Source organism: Protopterus annectens, chromosome 16.part0 (genome assembly GCF_019279795.1).
Source record: "Protopterus annectens isolate FY-2018-M chromosome 16.part0, PAN1.0, whole genome shotgun sequence".
In the NCBI taxonomy this organism is placed as follows: domain Eukaryota; kingdom Metazoa; phylum Chordata; order Ceratodontiformes; family Protopteridae; genus Protopterus; species Protopterus annectens.
Genome location: NC_056750.1, coordinates 635,307,668 through 635,325,167, shown reverse-complemented (window position 1 = coordinate 635,325,167; position 17,500 = coordinate 635,307,668). Strand labels below are relative to the sequence as shown.

The following is a 17,500-nucleotide window of genomic DNA, read 5'->3' as shown; positions in this document are numbered from 1 at the left end:
GTGGAAGATTATTAGTTAATATAAAATACTGTATGATGACTATAACAGTTAATCACAGAATGTTAAAAAAGTTTAGAAAAAGAATTGAAAGGAAATTCACAAAGGGGCAATAGGAAGAAATTTGAAAGTCTCCCAAGTATGTAACAAAGTCCAGTTGGTTTAATGAATTTTGCATGGAAGTGTTTCCACTCATATTTTTATACTCCAGGTAGACTTCAGAGGATTTTTCCTCAGGTTGACAGCAAATGCTGTTGTTGTGATGGTGAAGATGGAGATAGTTGGAACGTGTTTTGGGGTATGTAACAAGATGGCACATTTTAAAAATTATATATTATACTGTAATTAGCATGTGTATATACACTGATTATTGTATGTTACTTTAGATCTGATGAAGCACCAAGCAGTGGTGTGAAAACACTCATCTTTTTATTTCTTTTATGTTTTGCTGTCTTTTATTAAACTATATGCTCCGTCCTATCGGCTTTTGTGTTTATTTGGATTACTTGCATTCTCTGAAGCCTACAGCCTTTTACATTTTTATTTTATTTTGGTTTCACATTTTAAAAATTCCCTACAGAGTACCTTGACAGAAATGTTGGGGGAACAATGGCTGTAACTAAGGTGGTGATTCTTTTAAAATGGGGTATAGGATCTGAATTGCCTAGACATAGTATGACCTTAATGCATTTGCTGCCAAAAAAAAAAAATTATTGGAAATAGGTGTCCAGATCTATTCCCAGCGTAAACTTTAGGATATTGTAAAGGAGATTAAGAAACTGGATGTTGGGTCTTTAGAAAAGGGAGGGGGCAAGTTCCACTCAACAAGAAAAAAAATGTGCGTAAATTCCTGTTAGCTAGTATAAATAAAATAACTGAGTATAAACAGTAATAAATAGTTAATACATTCATGTTACTGTTGATTATACCAAGACTCTAGACACCTAATATTAACAAACAATAACTACTATCAGCTAAAATGTATATATCATTCAACAATCAACTTTTTAACAAGTTACTCTAGATATGTTGACCTAGTTTTGCATTAATATATAGCAGTTTGTTTTCCTTAACAACAGAGAGATTTAGAGTAAAGGGAAACACAATCATCATTATTAATTGAATAAATTCTATATTTACCTTGATATAATCTACTCTTTACAGTTCTATTTATTTTAATATTAATATTAACGGAATGTCTGTAACATAAAATGATTGCTCTTTCATTTGGGAATAGTGTAATTCTCTCTCATATCCTGAAATTAATTGTAAATCTTTGTCTTAAACCTCCAGGCAGCAGTCCTCATTATTCTTCCGAAACAATTGCTAATGGATCCATGTGTCTAATTTCTCTTCTTCACATCCCCAGGAATGTGTATCCATATTAGGGAACACCGTTTTCAATCTATAGATGGTATTAAAGTAGTTGAGAATTCATATTCATTCAATGATTCTAGATCACTGAGAATTTGTATCCAACATATACATTTTGACATTAATTAATGTATTTTATCCCCCAGAAGAACACTTCAGTCTCTCGTGGACTTCTTCAGTACTTATAACTTCAAGTCCTTCAAGGTCTTGCATTGTCTCCCCACCAAGCATTTAACCATTGGGCTACCACTTCTAGCCTCCGCTACTAGAAAGAACATTTAAATAGCACCCCTCTTACAATTGTAGTAGTTCTATTTTCCTTGTTGTATTTAGTGGACCTTTATACTCAGTTATCATGACATTAGGGGCTCATACTTTTCCTTTATCCATTTTCAAGTATTCTACTATCATCTACTTTCATTTGGTCCCAGTTTATCAGTTTAGTCTCCTCTCGGTTTTTCTAATTATGCAACCCCACCTCCTTCATGACCCCCATCTGTACTATCCCTTATAGATCACAAAAAAGTTACTGCAGCTTAATCTTCTCCTCCTTTTCTAACAATATGCATAACTTTATTAACGCATATTTCAACACACTGGGATTTTCATAAAACACCCAAAGCCTTTATCCCTCAAATTAGTTTGAATTCATTTCTTTTTTCCATTTCACGTCACATTTCGGTATAGTGAAATAATGCAATAATTTCAGTTGAACTACATCGGAGCAAGTTTTCATGTCTGAAAAGTTCAAACCTTCCATCTCTTTTGCAAAAGTCATTTATCCCTTAGGTTTGCTGCCATCGCACACAAAATCATTACTTGTATTTGTGAACATTTTAAAAAATATGTGGAAATATCTTCTGATAATATCTGGAAAATGTACAAAAACAGTGGTAAACAAAAAATGCACATTCTGGACATTTAGATCCACATATTTTCCACTTCATGTCTAAATATGTTCCTGAAAAGATTGTTACAAGGCATTATTTGGCATTACACCCAAGTATCTGCCATTTTTGGCCATATATGTGGAGAATTTTTTTTTCATTGGTAAAATAAGAGAATTTGTTTTATTCCCATTGTCTTTGTTTTTAGTTTATTAATGTTATACTAGACATTGTATCCAACATCCTATGTAAGACTTCTACATCTTTCTCATATTTAAACATATAAATCAGTGCACTACCCACAAACAATGGAATCTTAAACTCTTCCCAGTCTTCTTTGCCTTCTAATTTGCCTCCTGAAAACTATAACTTTGACTTATAAAAGCCATGACCTATGGCATAGCTGCCAAAGGTGCTAAATACAAAGCAAACAGAAGAAGGATGAAAGAACATGACATCCCAGCTTAAGTCCTAACTTGTATACCACACATCTATGCAGGAATATTCAGCTGAAAAGCCATGTACCACATATATCATTGTTTTATGTACTATTTTATTTAACTGCACAGCATGTAGACCAGTCAAGTTTTCCATTTTTTTTCATGCAGAAAGACTTTATAATATTGGCCTTCTTCCTTCCCAGGTACTCCCATGATATGAGCATTCTGTTTGTGTGCTCTGGCATCTAAATTGACTTGCCTTTGCCTTACCTCCTGTAGTTGAGCAACAGCAGAGGTGTATTTGTCTTTTATGTCCTAATTCTCCTTTTGTGGGTGATACAATACCATATGCAGACAAAATCATGGCGTCCATCATCTTCTTCTTATGCCTTGGCTTCCATGATATAAGTCACAAGCTGCTCTTGTTTTCTCTGTTTCACTCTAAACTGCATTCACCTGTTCTATAGGCACTTCTGGCTGCAGTCTTACTTGAAGAGCACTGTTTTGGCCACATGAGGTGTGTGTGTGTATTACATTCATCTCCTTATGTCATTGGCTTTAACTGTACCTAGGCAGCTTGTTTGGGTTTTGCTTCAGCAGTTACCCCATTTCTAAAGCCCAAAACTGTAACAGTCAAGTACCCTGGCAAGATGACCAGCAATGTATATAGCACCGTTCCCTCCAGTTTCAGAATACAAATTAGTTGCTTAGCTCTGCTTTATACACTGCAGCTTTATATACCAGTCATTCCCAGTCACACTAATTAGTGTGATTCTGGTACCACTGTATCCAGAACAGCTTATTGCTTTGAATTATTTGAAGGATTACTGTGTGTTCTGGAGCCAGGTGTATGTTGTGTGTGTGTGTGTGTGTGTGTATGTGGTGGGGTGTTTTCTTTCTTTACTGACTTTTGTTTTACTTATTTTACATGACTTTTTTAACTTCCAAAATTACTATCTACATGCTACCATTTGCAGTCTAATTCTATATAGGCCATTACTTGATAAAGCTTTGTACAACAATTTAATTGCTAAGTGTTGAGCTGTCTTATATCTCTGTTATAGTTAATATCCACCTGCTACTGACATAATCCAAATTTGTAGTTGTTTATATATGTGAATAATAAAGAATATTAAGTTTGGAAATTGGAACTGGTAACAAAACAGGCAGGTACAAACTCTCAGCCAGATGAAAATAAAACTTAGAAAAACATATAAAAACATAAATCCTAGTGTAAGGCCAGACAGAGAATAAATGTATCATATTAAACACTTTCATCCAAATACATAAGGGACTTCGTCAAAAGCTGTAAATGCCGAAGTCTAATCACGAATTGGCTTACCAGAATGGATTGTGAAAAGCAAAACAACAGACTCATTCAAGAGAGCATGGAATGGCTGCAATACCTTTATCTAATGAAATACAAATACGAAGGTATAGCAAAGTGTAAGAGGCTCACACACATAACTGTTTTCACCATGCCACATTACTGAGCATTTACTCTGAACTAAGGATCTCATGAGATGTATACACACTCCTAGTAGCTCTAGTTTGTATAAAGCACTATGGCCTATTAATCATGTATTACTATAACCACACTCCTGTTATTTAAATATCAGTCCCTTCATTAGTTTATCCATGTATGCACAAGCAGTAAATTACATAATTTCCCCACCAGTCCCTTCAGTGGTTTGACCATCATGTATACACAAGCACTATATGACAGCAGTTTCCCCACCAATCTCTTCAGTAGTTTAACCATGTATGCACAAGCGCTATATGATGGCAGTTTCCCCTCTGATCCCTTCAGTAGTTTAAACATGTATGCACAAGCACTAAAATGATAACATTTCCCTAATGATCCCTTCAGTAATTTGTACAAGTATGCACAAGCACTTCAGTGACACCAAATGAACAATTTCCCCAACAATCCCTTCAGTAGTTAGTCCATATATGCGCAAGCACTCCAGTGACACCAAAATGCATAATTTCTCCCAGTGATCCTTTCAGTACATTGTCCATGTAAGTACAATCACTTTAATAGCACCAGAATTTCTTGCAACGATTGCTTCAGTAATTTGTCCCTGTATGCACAAGCACTCAAATGACACCAGAATGAATTATTTTCCCCAGCGATCCCTACAGAAGTTTGTCCATGTATGCACAAGCACTCAACTGACACCAAAATGAATAATTTCCCCTACCAATCCCTTCAGTAGTTTGACTATGTATGCGCAAGCACTAAAATACAATAAAACAAATATTTCTTGTAGTAAGTCAATAATTGTACTTCCTTTTAAAAAGCATGGCAGTAAATATTTATTTTTTCTCTTCCACTCAGCTAATTAATTTGCAGCCTGACTCCTGTATCCTAAGGGTAAATTGGTTCCTACTGGCATAAGTTTGAGGTCTTTTTATATGCTTTGTATGCAGATGAGGCCCTTTTACATTTATCTCTATGAATCGTAGTAATAACCAAATGTGTAATACCCCTTATCCTCATAATAAGCTCCCCCTAACACTTCTGCCTTAAGCATGTTACACTGTTGCCATAGGGAAGCGTGTTTACCAAAATACCTCTGTATTTCCGTACTCATCCTGAATTACCTTATTTGCATAAGGATGTGGTGCCACTCTTCACAGATTACCACTAGAAACTTACAAAGGGCAGGGCTGTGAACACCACCCATTGTCTTTCTGATGATCACAAATAACTTTAATGTCAGATAGTAAAACTGCTTTGTTAAAATGTAAGTTCAGCCACATTCTGCTTGACATCAGTCTTAGCTGCAAGCATTTAATACTGTTCACAGTCAGTTGATCATTTTGTCTTTCAGTGGACAGTTGTGTCATTTTTAGACTTTACTGGTTAGCAATTGTTTATAATGCTTCACACTGTTTTGATTATTAGTTGACTGCACAAAATCTGACAATGAAATATCTGATTCAGAATCTGCAAATGTTTCTGATTTCCCCAGTAAGCTTTTAAGCATTGAACCAAGTAAGGCATCAGTAAGCCTAATTCTCTGAGGATTGTAAATTGAACTGTATATTTGACCCAGAATCTTGTGGATGACCTGTTTACTGACTCATTCTTCTTTTTCAGATTTGTCAGAATTAAATTTTTGCAGTAGCGTTGTTGCCTCACAGTAAGACACTGTCCGGTTTGATTCTCAGCTAGAGCATCTTCTGCGTTGAGACATGCGTGAATGGGCATACCTTTGTTGAAGGTTGTGCATCAGGCCTGGCAAGCCGGTACATAAAAATCAACTTCCAATCATTAGCGGACCGGAGTTCCGCTGTGGCGACCCCTAACCGGGAAAAGCCGAAAGACACAAACAAACAAAAACTTTTGCTGAAGCTGGCTTTTTTGCAGCATTTCTCCAGCAGTCTTTTAAAAGACTGTAAATTTGTCAGAAGAATTGACAACTGCCTTTACACCCCCTAACTGATCTAATTGCTTTGTTTTGCCATGAAAAGGAGTGTTACATTCTCCTCCTCTCTGCAATAAAACAGTAGAAAATAGTTCACAGCTTTCTGTCTTTTTTATAGCAGCTGCTGTGCTCCTGACATTAGCAGGATTAATTGTCCATCCAGATTGACAGCAGTACCTGAAAGAGTACTGGATTGATCTGTGTCTTTAGTATGTCATGCAGGCAGAGATGAATTCCTCTGCAAAGTATGTGAGAAGTTAAGCTTAAAAAGGTCGGTAGGCTTTCTCTTCCTTTGATTCCAAGGCAAGGAAATGAAAGTTTTAAAAAGTACAGCCAGGTTTCTGATACCTACACAATACTGTAACCATACTGTAGGGAGAAAAGAAACCTAAGGATCTGGTTAAACTGTAGGAGAGGGCAGAGTTTTACTTTAATTGTTTAGTACCACTAAAGTTAGTAGTTTTGATTTTAGACATCTATTCATAAGTAACTGTGCTGGAGATAAATCAAAAGATTGTAGAAAAGTTTTCTTGTATTCTAAAATAGACAAATAACAGTCATATCAATTAGATTATTACTTCTTTGTCACGTGTTTTACATGTGAACCACACCTTCCCCTTACCCATTGCTTTGAGGCAGTTCTGGAGTTTGGTCAACTGGTGCCCTAGGTAAAAGGACTCCACAGCATCCCACACATTACCTGATACCCACATCCTGGTCTACCTACACCATCCAGATGACTTTTTTCTTCCTTTTTCTGACAGTTTGTCCTACTCTTCAGTTTTTTTCCTATATTCATTCAACATATTTTATAGAAACAATTTCTTTACTATGAATAAATAAATAAGTAAAATAAACAAATAAATACCGGAAAAGGGCCTCTACTAGTGCGGTGATCTAGGTGGCCACCTAGTTGGCCTATGCCTAAGGTCGGGTATTCTTTGATGATACCTGGGACTCAAGGTAACATTGCTAAATTTCCACAGAGTCTGAAAGTTAAGAAATGTGTGTCTCATACATAAAAGACTATTACTGGTACATTTCATGTGTTTGATTCCGTGTATTACAAATATTGATTTTAGCACAGTAATTACACCTTCAGTTGTCACATCGCACAGCTGTTCATTTTTCAGAAAATGTTCTTTAGTAGTCTGCAAATAAGAAAAAATATGTGGCACTATGCTGAAACAAGTCAACTCCTACTTTTATTTATTTCCATTTCTTTAAGTGTTAAGTATCCAGTTGAGCTGGAAGCCCATTTTCAGCAGAGGGCCATGTAGAAAAGTTCCACAATTATATCATATATGTTATTTTCTATATGCAATTCAAGAATGTCCACATTCAAAAATGAAATATACATTCTTGAATTGCAGATAGAAAACAATTAGGAATACAAATGTACATAAACAGAACAAATCAGTAACGAAGATTACAAGTAAACACAAGAACAGTTTATGTCGACAGTTAAATATACGGTTAAGAATGTAGACAGTATAATTTTTTTAAAAGAGGTAGAGGAGGAAGGTAAAAACTAAGATGGATAGAAGATGGAAATGAAACAGATGGAGAAGAAAATCAGGTACAAAAGCAGGTCCAATTAGAAGCTAGGTGTGAGAGAAATGTATTACCTAGGGTAAAAATATGCATTACCTAGGGTAAAAATATGCATTACCTAGGGTAAAAATATGCATTACCTAGGGTAAAAATATGCATTACCTAGGGTAAAAATGATATATCATGAGGTACTCTCTTGTCAGGCCAGTATAACATGCTTAGATGTGAATGGTGGATTCTGATAATTATGTTTCCATGTACATGGGTATGAATATTGATTCTGTCACTTTTAAATAATAAGCCTTGAATACACAAAAGCGAATCTCTATAAGAAAAAAAAAACTCTTATAACAGGATTGTAAATTAATATTAACCCTCCCCCTTTACTACCTTACACCCTAACTCTAACCCTGCCCCTAATCCTCAACCCTACATCCTACTTTAGGAAAAACGTTTTCCATAATGCTGCTGAAACACAAGGCACTCGGACAAACATCATATACACCTGCACACATGCCCAACACTAAATCTGTCACTTTCCTTAGCCATTATTTGAACCGTAACCCATAAACATCTACACACATGCTGTCTTTCTCCTTTAGACACCTGCAGTAATTGACAAAATGTCTTTGACAAATTTCTCAAGTACTTCACTGTGTTGATGTACTGACTATTGCAGAGTGACACGCACCCACATGTGTGTGTGTGTGTGTGTATATATATATATATATATATATATATATATATATATATATATATATATATATATATATATATATGTATATATGTATATGTGTATATGTATATATATATATATATATATATATATATATATATATATATATATATATATATATATATATATATATGTATGTATACACACACACACACGTGTGTGTGTGTGTGTATAATCTGATAGATATATGCAGTATAAATGTAATGTATTTTATTGTATTATATGTCCTACAAGTTATATTGGAAAAAATCCATAGTTTTATTTTTTTTTAAATTAAGTCTGGCAATTTTACACCTGTTCCTAGGAATCCCTGAATGCCTGTTGTGCATTCTTACTTGTAAAAGGCCATGCACCATTGTTCATTCTCCATTTTATGGGAAAGGAAGCCACAAGACTGAGCTAATGCTGGGAGGGGTAACAGTTAATGGAATTACAATTAGAGAAATATGGGTGTGGTGCTTCCTGATTGTCTCACGCAGCACAGTACATACTGGTCTAAAGTGACAAAGAGTTTAGCCATTAAAGTTGTAATTTTATGCATAGAGAGTGCCACTGTGAGTAATGTACAGGAGATGGTATTTTTTTCCCCAAGAAGCCTGAAAGGAATAATTGGACCAATGACAGAATGGACAGGGCAGATGAGATGTTACATGATTAACAGAAAGAGGATGGGGTGGGTGGACAGGAAGATAAAGTTTGTGTGCGTGTCATTGTGGCTTTCTGATTTCCCCAGTAAGCTTTATAAGCATGGCATTGAACCAAATAAGGGATCGGTAAGCCTTATTCTCTGAGGATTGAAAACTGAACTATACAGTGAGGAGTGGTTAGTGACATGCCTAATGTAATCAGTGCTTGCATTGGATTTGGATACTGGCATGATGTATGCTAAGACTGATAATAGTTGTACCAGAGTGAACGAAAACATTAGCAAAACTAAGTCGTTTGGGAAACACCTTGTGAGATGCATTTCTTTGAACCACTCACATGTGGTCTAATAACAGACACCTCTGTCTGAATGATGTGTGCATGACTCCTGAAAGATTTTCTGCCAAAAGATGTGTAGCAGGGATAGTAATGTACCATGCCACCACACAAAGTAGACAGTCCAGTTGCATTTATTTTGTTGCTAGTTTGCCTTGTCTCTAATGAGACAGAAAATACACCTACAGTTTCAAAGTATAGGACAAAAATGTACCAGACAGTTAACACTTGTAATGAAAATGCTGTGACAAACATGCAGGTTTCTTTTACACCACATAAGCTGATTTCCCAAACATTTGTTTGATTCAAGTGTTCCATCACCAAGCATATTTCCTGCTTAACAGTGATGCAATGATTACATTGCCATCTTTTAATCTTTGTTCTTAATCTGGACTCTGATAGCATTTTGAACTGAGTTTCAGGGTTGGCAGACATTGCTAAAGCTGAACGTTCCCCAGCACCCCAAACCTGCACAGACATACTTGACTTGAAGTAAGCCACCATATACGAATGTAGAGGCAGAGCAGCACTTGGGTGTTCCATGATGCTCGTTTTGCAGAAGTGATTAGGTAGCCGGAAACAGCCTTAAATATGCATACAGTGACACACAGAAAGGAAACTGCTGACATGTAAAGTGAGTGAAAGGAAGACAATTTACATGACACCAACTTTAGATACCATTAATTCAGTTTACTCCTCTGTCTTTGCTCACTGTTTTCTCTTCATAATTAAAATCGGGTTTTGGATTCAAGACACAGACCCTACAGGAGATGAACTTTAAAAAACTGAGTAAGTGATTATTCTTAATTTTTCATTTGTGCTTGTGTCTGTTGCTGCATTCTGTAAAACAGTGTCAGAAAAGAAGCTGGAAGTGAAATGTGCGTTTGTGTTATGGAGGTGGGTTCTGTCCCACTGTAAAAATGCCTAAATTTTAAATGTGACTGTGACTGCCTACTGTAGCAATTCTGCAGGATATTATTAGGTACTGTTGTAAGGCTGCTGTTTGCATCCAGTACTCCCCTGCCCTTCCTTTTAATTAGAGTCCTTCGCTTCTCTTATTTGTGATCAGAGAACCAAAAAAAATTACTTTCAGGACTCTAAGCATGTTTAAAGGAAGTATATTTTCAACCTGGCAATTCTGATAGCTATTAATAGGTTCATGTGTAAGTACTAGGCTAGCTGCCCATGTAGGCTATTTTAAACCTATCCACAAAATCAGGAACAGAACGTGGTAAAGCAGAACAATGTCTATCAAACAAATAAGAAAAAACATAGTACTGCAACATCAGACTGCTTTAATACAAAGGGATAGCTTTCGGATACAATCCTTCATCAGTACAATCATTATAGAATAAAACCACATTTAAATATAAAATCAGTTAATCGCATGATGTCACACACAGCCAATAAAACATTAAAACTCATACATATTAAGTCTTAAAGAGCAAGAATCATCGTAAGCACATTTGTTTGAATTTTAAAGCTGGTTTGAGAGAAACCATTTTATTAATCTCAGGTGGATGGTCAGCATTTAATCGCACAATCCATTCATATTCTTTCAGTTCCAAGCTGTTGTATAACTCAGCACCCCTAATATTCCTTGTTATTATGTCCAAACCCCAAAAGGTAAGTTTATGATCTTCACCATTTTCTTTTAAATGCTGTGCAAAGAATTACTCATGACACCCCTCCGTATTTCAGATCTATGTTCTACAATTCTTTCTCTCAACTTACTCATGACACCCCTCCATATTTCAGATCTATGTTCTACAATTCTTTCTCTCAACTTCCTAGTTGTTGTGTCTTTCGGCTTTTCCCGATTAGGGGTCGCCACAGTGGAACTCTGGTCCGCTAATGATTGGCAGTTGATTTTTATGTGCCGAGTTGCCAGCCCTGGCGCACAACCTTCAACGAAGGTACACCCATTCACGCATGTCTCCATGCAGAAGACACCCTAGCTGAGAGTCGAACCGGTCAGCGTCTTACTGTGAGGCGACAACGCTACCGCAGCACCACCACCGCGGCCTCTCAACTTCCTAGTTGATTTGCCAAAATAAAAACTAGGACATATTTTGCATGTAGCAAAATAAATAATATTGATAAAATTACAATTTGCATAGCAATTACATGTATATTTCCTACCAGTAACTGGATATATAAAATACCTCTTACTATTAATGATCATACATATTGAACAATTATAGCATGGAACAGTTCCTATCCTAGTAGATATAACTTGCTTATTTTGAGAGAAGACCTTGTAACATAAACGTATCTTAAGGCTTGGACAATTTCTATAAGTAAATTTAAGGGCATTACCTATGTATCTAGTTAATTCAAGAAGTGATTGCAAAATATACCAGTTATTCAGAATGATGTTTTGTACCTCTTTATTACACCTGCTATATCTTGTAATAAAATACAGAGTATTGTTATTCTTAGAGTTAGCAGTATGGGAGTGGCTGGTTGAAACGTATAGTTGTGTCCCATCATTTCTATCACTGATAACCTCTTCACGAATAGCTTCCAAAAAACTTTCATCATAACCCCTGTTTTTAAAGTCATCTGTCACTTCTTGCATTTAGGTAAGGCAACTATCATAATTAGTAGTTTGCTAACTTGATTAAATTGTCCCTTAACAATACCTTTAAAAACATGTTGGGCATGCATACTGTTCCTGTGAAGGTATTTATTTTTATGCAATGGTTTTCTATACACACTAGTATGTAGCCGCAGATGGTTAAGGTGAAGTTCAACATCCAAAAAATGAATTTTGGATTTAGAGTAAGTTAATTTAAATCTGAGAAAATCAAGAAAAAATTAACAATTCTCTAATCTGGTGCTACACACCTTTCACCTAAGAAGCACTATATCCATAAAAAAACAAAGGTCTTCTACTTCAGGACCAATGGAGAAAAAGTGTATCAAGCCACCTACTACATTTGCTACATCTGTAGCAAACAGCTTGTTACATACAGATTAATTCATCAATAAAGCAAGAACTTCAATCCTGAACTCAAAAGCAGTATTGGAATTGAATGCTAATGCTGCACCACCAACAAATTGATATCTGCAGATCATGTCCCCTCACACCTTGTGGGTTCCGTTATTAACACACATAGCAAATCTAGTTATTTTACTGTAGCACTGCTCAAGTTCCGCAAGCAGGATTGAATGAAATTTGTGAAGATGAGGTTAGCACATGAGAATCTGGAAAGTAAGTAGACAATTGGTGTACATTTGCGAGTGCACTCCATTAAGTAGGATTTTACCAGGTATTGCAGTGCAAGTTTTTGTTTCATTTTCTTGACTATTTGTTTGACATACATGGAAGTTAAATTTTAGATTTTCATCAATGATGACACCTAGGAGTTAGCATACAGACTGATACATGTGTGTTTCATAATTTGCAGTACAGCCATATATTTATATATATATATATATATATATATATATATATATATATATATATATGTGTGTGTGTGTGTGTATTGCAAATGAACTTACTTTATCAAATCCATTTCTTCGAATCCCATTATATTGAACTCCCGGAACCATGAAAAGGAGACCCTGGGAAAGGAACCACTTGGCCACCATGGTGAACTTTGCCCTTCCTCCATTGTGGTGTGATCTCGGAGTTGGCATATTTAGTTGCAGGGGTGGGGGGTGGGGTAGCTAAGCCCCCTCTCCCACTTGGAAGTTTTTTTTGTTTTTCTGTTTGTTGTTTTGTCCTGGTGGTCAAGTGGTTCCTTTCCCAGGGTTTCCTTTTCATAGTTCTGGGAGTTCGATATAATGAGATTTGAAGAAGTGGATTGAATGAAATGGGATTCAATAAAGTAAGTGTTAATAATTTGGTGTTAATCCATATATATATATATATATATATATATATATATATATATATATATATATAAACATAATGTAATAAAACATCAGAAATATTGAAAGCATTTTGATAATAAAAATTCAAAGACAGTAGTGTCAAATGACAAAAATAGTGTAGCCAAGCAACTGTATGCATGATTTTGACACAAGTAAGGGTTTTTACATCATGGGACTGTGAGTAATTCATTAGTTATTGCCCAAAATGAAAGTGTTATGGTCTACAGAGTTGATACCTTAAGCAATCGTGTGCAACCATGTAGCTACTGTATATAAGTGAGGAGGGTGGGGAAACACCCCCCCTACACACACATGGCAGATGTCAAGGAGCTTGACTTATCTTGCAATAATGGTTGCTTACTATTTATTGTCTAAAGCTGAAGTAATGTAATAGCCTGATACATTTTGGATATTTAAGGAAATCTCTTCTTTCACAATATGTTGCAGTCATGCAGCTGCTGTATGTAAGTAAGGGGAATATGGAGAGCTTCAAGTGATGAGGCTTGCCCCTGCAGAAAATCTTGGTATGTATGGGATTTTCTTACTAAGTGTTTTGGTTGTTTTGCTTTTTTATAATATGTATATGTATATATACATGTATGTAACTTTAATTTTCAAAATGTCAACAAAATATTATTGAAAAAAATCTGACAGCAAACTGCATATGCTCCAAGGCACTACTTTGAAGCAGGCAAACCAAAAAATACATTTTTGCAGGGCAAGTCCCCCTATACTCCCTGCTAATTAATATACCCAGACTGACATTGCACAATAATAGTGCATATTTCCCAATCCTGTTATTACTACAGTCCTGCACAATTGTTGTCCATCTTTTTCTTGATAAAGTTTGTAACAAAACTGTTGTCAGTAATAATGAAAGTCAACTACATTAAGGATATATATATATATATATATATATATATATATATATATATATATATATATATATATATATATATACATAAAACTATGGGTCTACTTGAGTAGACTGAAATTCCATTAAATCAAATTTTACTTAACCAAGACAACAATATCGAAAGCTTAGTTTAACAAACGTTCACATCACCAGAATTTTAATCTGGGAAAGGAGGCAGTTGGCCAGCATGGGGAAATTTGCCCTTTTCCCCACTATTGGATAATCTTGGAAATGCTATATTTAGTTAGGGGGTGTGGGGGGGGTTGACATGCTTCTGTGTTTTATTTTTATGGTCTATTCAAATAGACCCATAACTATAAATATCTATCTATCTATCTATCTATCTATGGATCTACTGACTTTTGTTGAGTAGCCCATAAGTTGACCTCTGAAACCTTGACTGTAAAAGGGCGACAAACCAAATGTTGACACATTACCATGCATACACCAAAAAGAACCTTGGCGCATGCAATTTTCAAATAACAACAACATAAATAACATTTTTTTTTTCCGGGGGGGGGGGGCAAGCTAGATATAGATAGGTATCAATAACTAGATATACAAATAAGATTATTGCTGTAATTTAAATTTCTTGGTTTGACTGGTTGATTTTTTTTCTTTTTAGCACTGTTTATATTTGACTGTTGGGTGCATATACGAATACATATACATATACATACATATGTATATGACAGTGTCAATTACTCGTATAAATGAAGCACAAAAGATCGGGCATAATTGCTCGATTTTCAACTCAATGTAAAAAAAAAACAAATTTAAGATTTTTTTACAGGGGTCAAGACCTCCTGCACCCGCTACAACCCCTGTTATAGCTGCATAAACTGAAATTGCACTACAGTGGGAAAAGGGCAAATCTCCCTTTCTATCATGATCTTTTGAGGAAAAAAGCCAGCAATGTATGATATTTGGTCACCTTTACCGGCTTTTTTTCTTTTATATATTATGTAAATATATATACACACACACACATATATATATAAATGTGTGTGTGTGTAAATAGGGATTATTTTGTATTAATGTATTCCAAAATATTAAAAATAATGATAACCAGGACTGTGTGTTTTATTCACTGCTGATGCACCCAGGAGGTGACTGAAATTAGGTAAGGGGTTGTTGGGGTGGCCCAGCCTCCCTCAGAAAATTTGTTCCAGAGTAGCTGCAGCAGTAGGGAAAGAAAGGCAGATTATCATTATTTTTATTTTTAATTTATCTATATATAGACATACACATGCACACATAAAACCAATAAGAAAAGAGGAAGTTCAGTTGCACATTTATATTTATTCCATATCTGAACTCTGCAAATGATTTTATCAGCAGAGATTAGTGCCTATCATACATTCTACCTAGAGTAATTGCAAAGGGGTATCTGCATTTGTTAAAACACCATTACCTCACATCAGTATACCTGCGATTTTAACTTGGAGCTTCTGAAGAACCAAATCGCCCTTAACAAATCTAACTATTACTTTAGTGCTAGGTACAGACCTCCATCAATGTCCCACAAGGATAATAGAAATTCCCTCCGTGCTGTTGAGACATTACATTTTAAACCAAATACCTACATGCTGGGGAACTTAATTACCAAGCACTGATCAGCACACTTGCACCTCTAAAAATAGTTATACTCAGCATTTCCTAGACTTGGTTAATATCAATGCACTGGAGCAAATTTTAAAAATACTGAATAGAGGCTCTAACATCCTTGACCTGGTCCTTACCAACCTAGCCCAACCCTGTACTCTACCCCACATCTCCTCATCCCTGGTTAAATCTGATCACAAAATAGTCATTGTCTCTGTCAGGCCTCCCATCAACCAATGAGAGCATCTTCAGGGATTTCTGCAGGGTCTACCTACTTCTGCTTGTAGAAGATATATGCAAAATTCATAGCATTCCCTTCCAAACAGACCCAGCTCAGAGGGCTGTCTCATTCACCTCCAAATTTTATCAGTACATAAACGGCTGCATAGAAAGCAGAGGCGGCATATTTCCACCCTAAATATAATGGCAAATTCAGAAATAAACCTCTCTGGTGGAGCTCTTCTATAAATAAATAAATTGTATAAAAAAAGCAAGAAAATAACAAAAAAAATATAAGAAATTCCCATCCCCTTACCTCAACATCCCACTGAAACATGACAGCAAGGAATTTAAGAGAACTATTACAGAATGCAAAGCAGAATATGAACTTAAAGTTGTCACATATACCAAAGGAAACTACAAATCTTTTTTTAGCTCTTTCAGAAAATGAATGAATAAAGTCCAAGAATGCACTGAGCTCATCCATAATAATAATATCATGCACTCTGATGCCAAGCATATAGTCAGTATATTAGCAGATAAGGTTCATGATAACTTTACACCACTACCCTCACTTTTGCCACCACTGCTCCTGAAAATTTAGTTTCTCTTGCAATCACCTTGGAACAAGCCTTAGAAGTCCTGTCAGTGACTAAAAATAATACTTCCATGGGGCTGGACAGCATAACAGGTTGTATTTTCATTAGTGCCATGTAAGCACTATTTGAATCACTACGTAAACTGTTCAACCTCAACATATCTACACTGTGTCTGATGCCTGCAGAACAGTAATTATGACCCTCTTACACAAGGGTGGCCATCTACAGACCCCCCCCCCTAATTATATGCTGATCAGCCTTACCAGACATATATGCAAAGTCATGGAATATGCCATAGCAGAACTAATTTATGTAGGCTTATGTACACTTAGGCAACTCAATTGAACCAACCCCACTCAGTTTGGATTTGTTAAGGCCTAGTTCCTTCTCCTGAAACTTGTAAGCATCTTTGAAAATGTGATAAAGAAGCTGTGAACAACTTGGGGAGGGTGGCATAATTGTTAAAATGTTTATGTCAGAGACACAAGGTACAGGTTTTGATTTTCACCTTGGGAAAATGGCTAGGCTTAAATGGCCCCCGCTGGGATCATTAGCCTACTAATGACCTTTGAACTTATGACAGAGGTCACTGTGTGCACACTACTTATCTTGATCTGGCCAAGGTGTTTGATACTATTCCTCATACTTGAAGTATTGAAAAATTAGACAAACTTAATGTAAACCCCTATGCTGGATTGCAAATTGGCTATACAGCAGATTCCAGGTTGTGAAAATTGCTTGTACAGCCTCTAAATGTAGTAATATTTGTAACAGATGTTTAATTGTAATGAGTGGGGTGCCACTGGAATCCATGCTAGGCCCTCTCCTGTTTGGCATTTATTTTGCAGAAATCCAAACCAATATCCTAGAAGTGTG

The 17,500-nt window shown here is 35.8% G+C and overlaps 1 protein-coding gene across 1 annotated transcript in view; it reads left to right on the top strand.

Moving 5' to 3' along the window:
- The first annotated feature begins 10,051 nt into the window (after positions 1-10,051).
- Positions 10,052-17,500, top strand: part of SH2D3C (SH2 domain containing 3C) — a 503,667-nt gene continuing 496,218 nt past the window's right edge. The window contains exon 1 of the mRNA XM_044058698.1: positions 10,052-10,192. Coding sequence (XP_043914633.1) covers positions 10,174-10,192 — 19 coding nt within the window. The 5' untranslated portion in view covers positions 10,052-10,173. The remainder of the gene's footprint in view (positions 10,193-17,500) is intronic.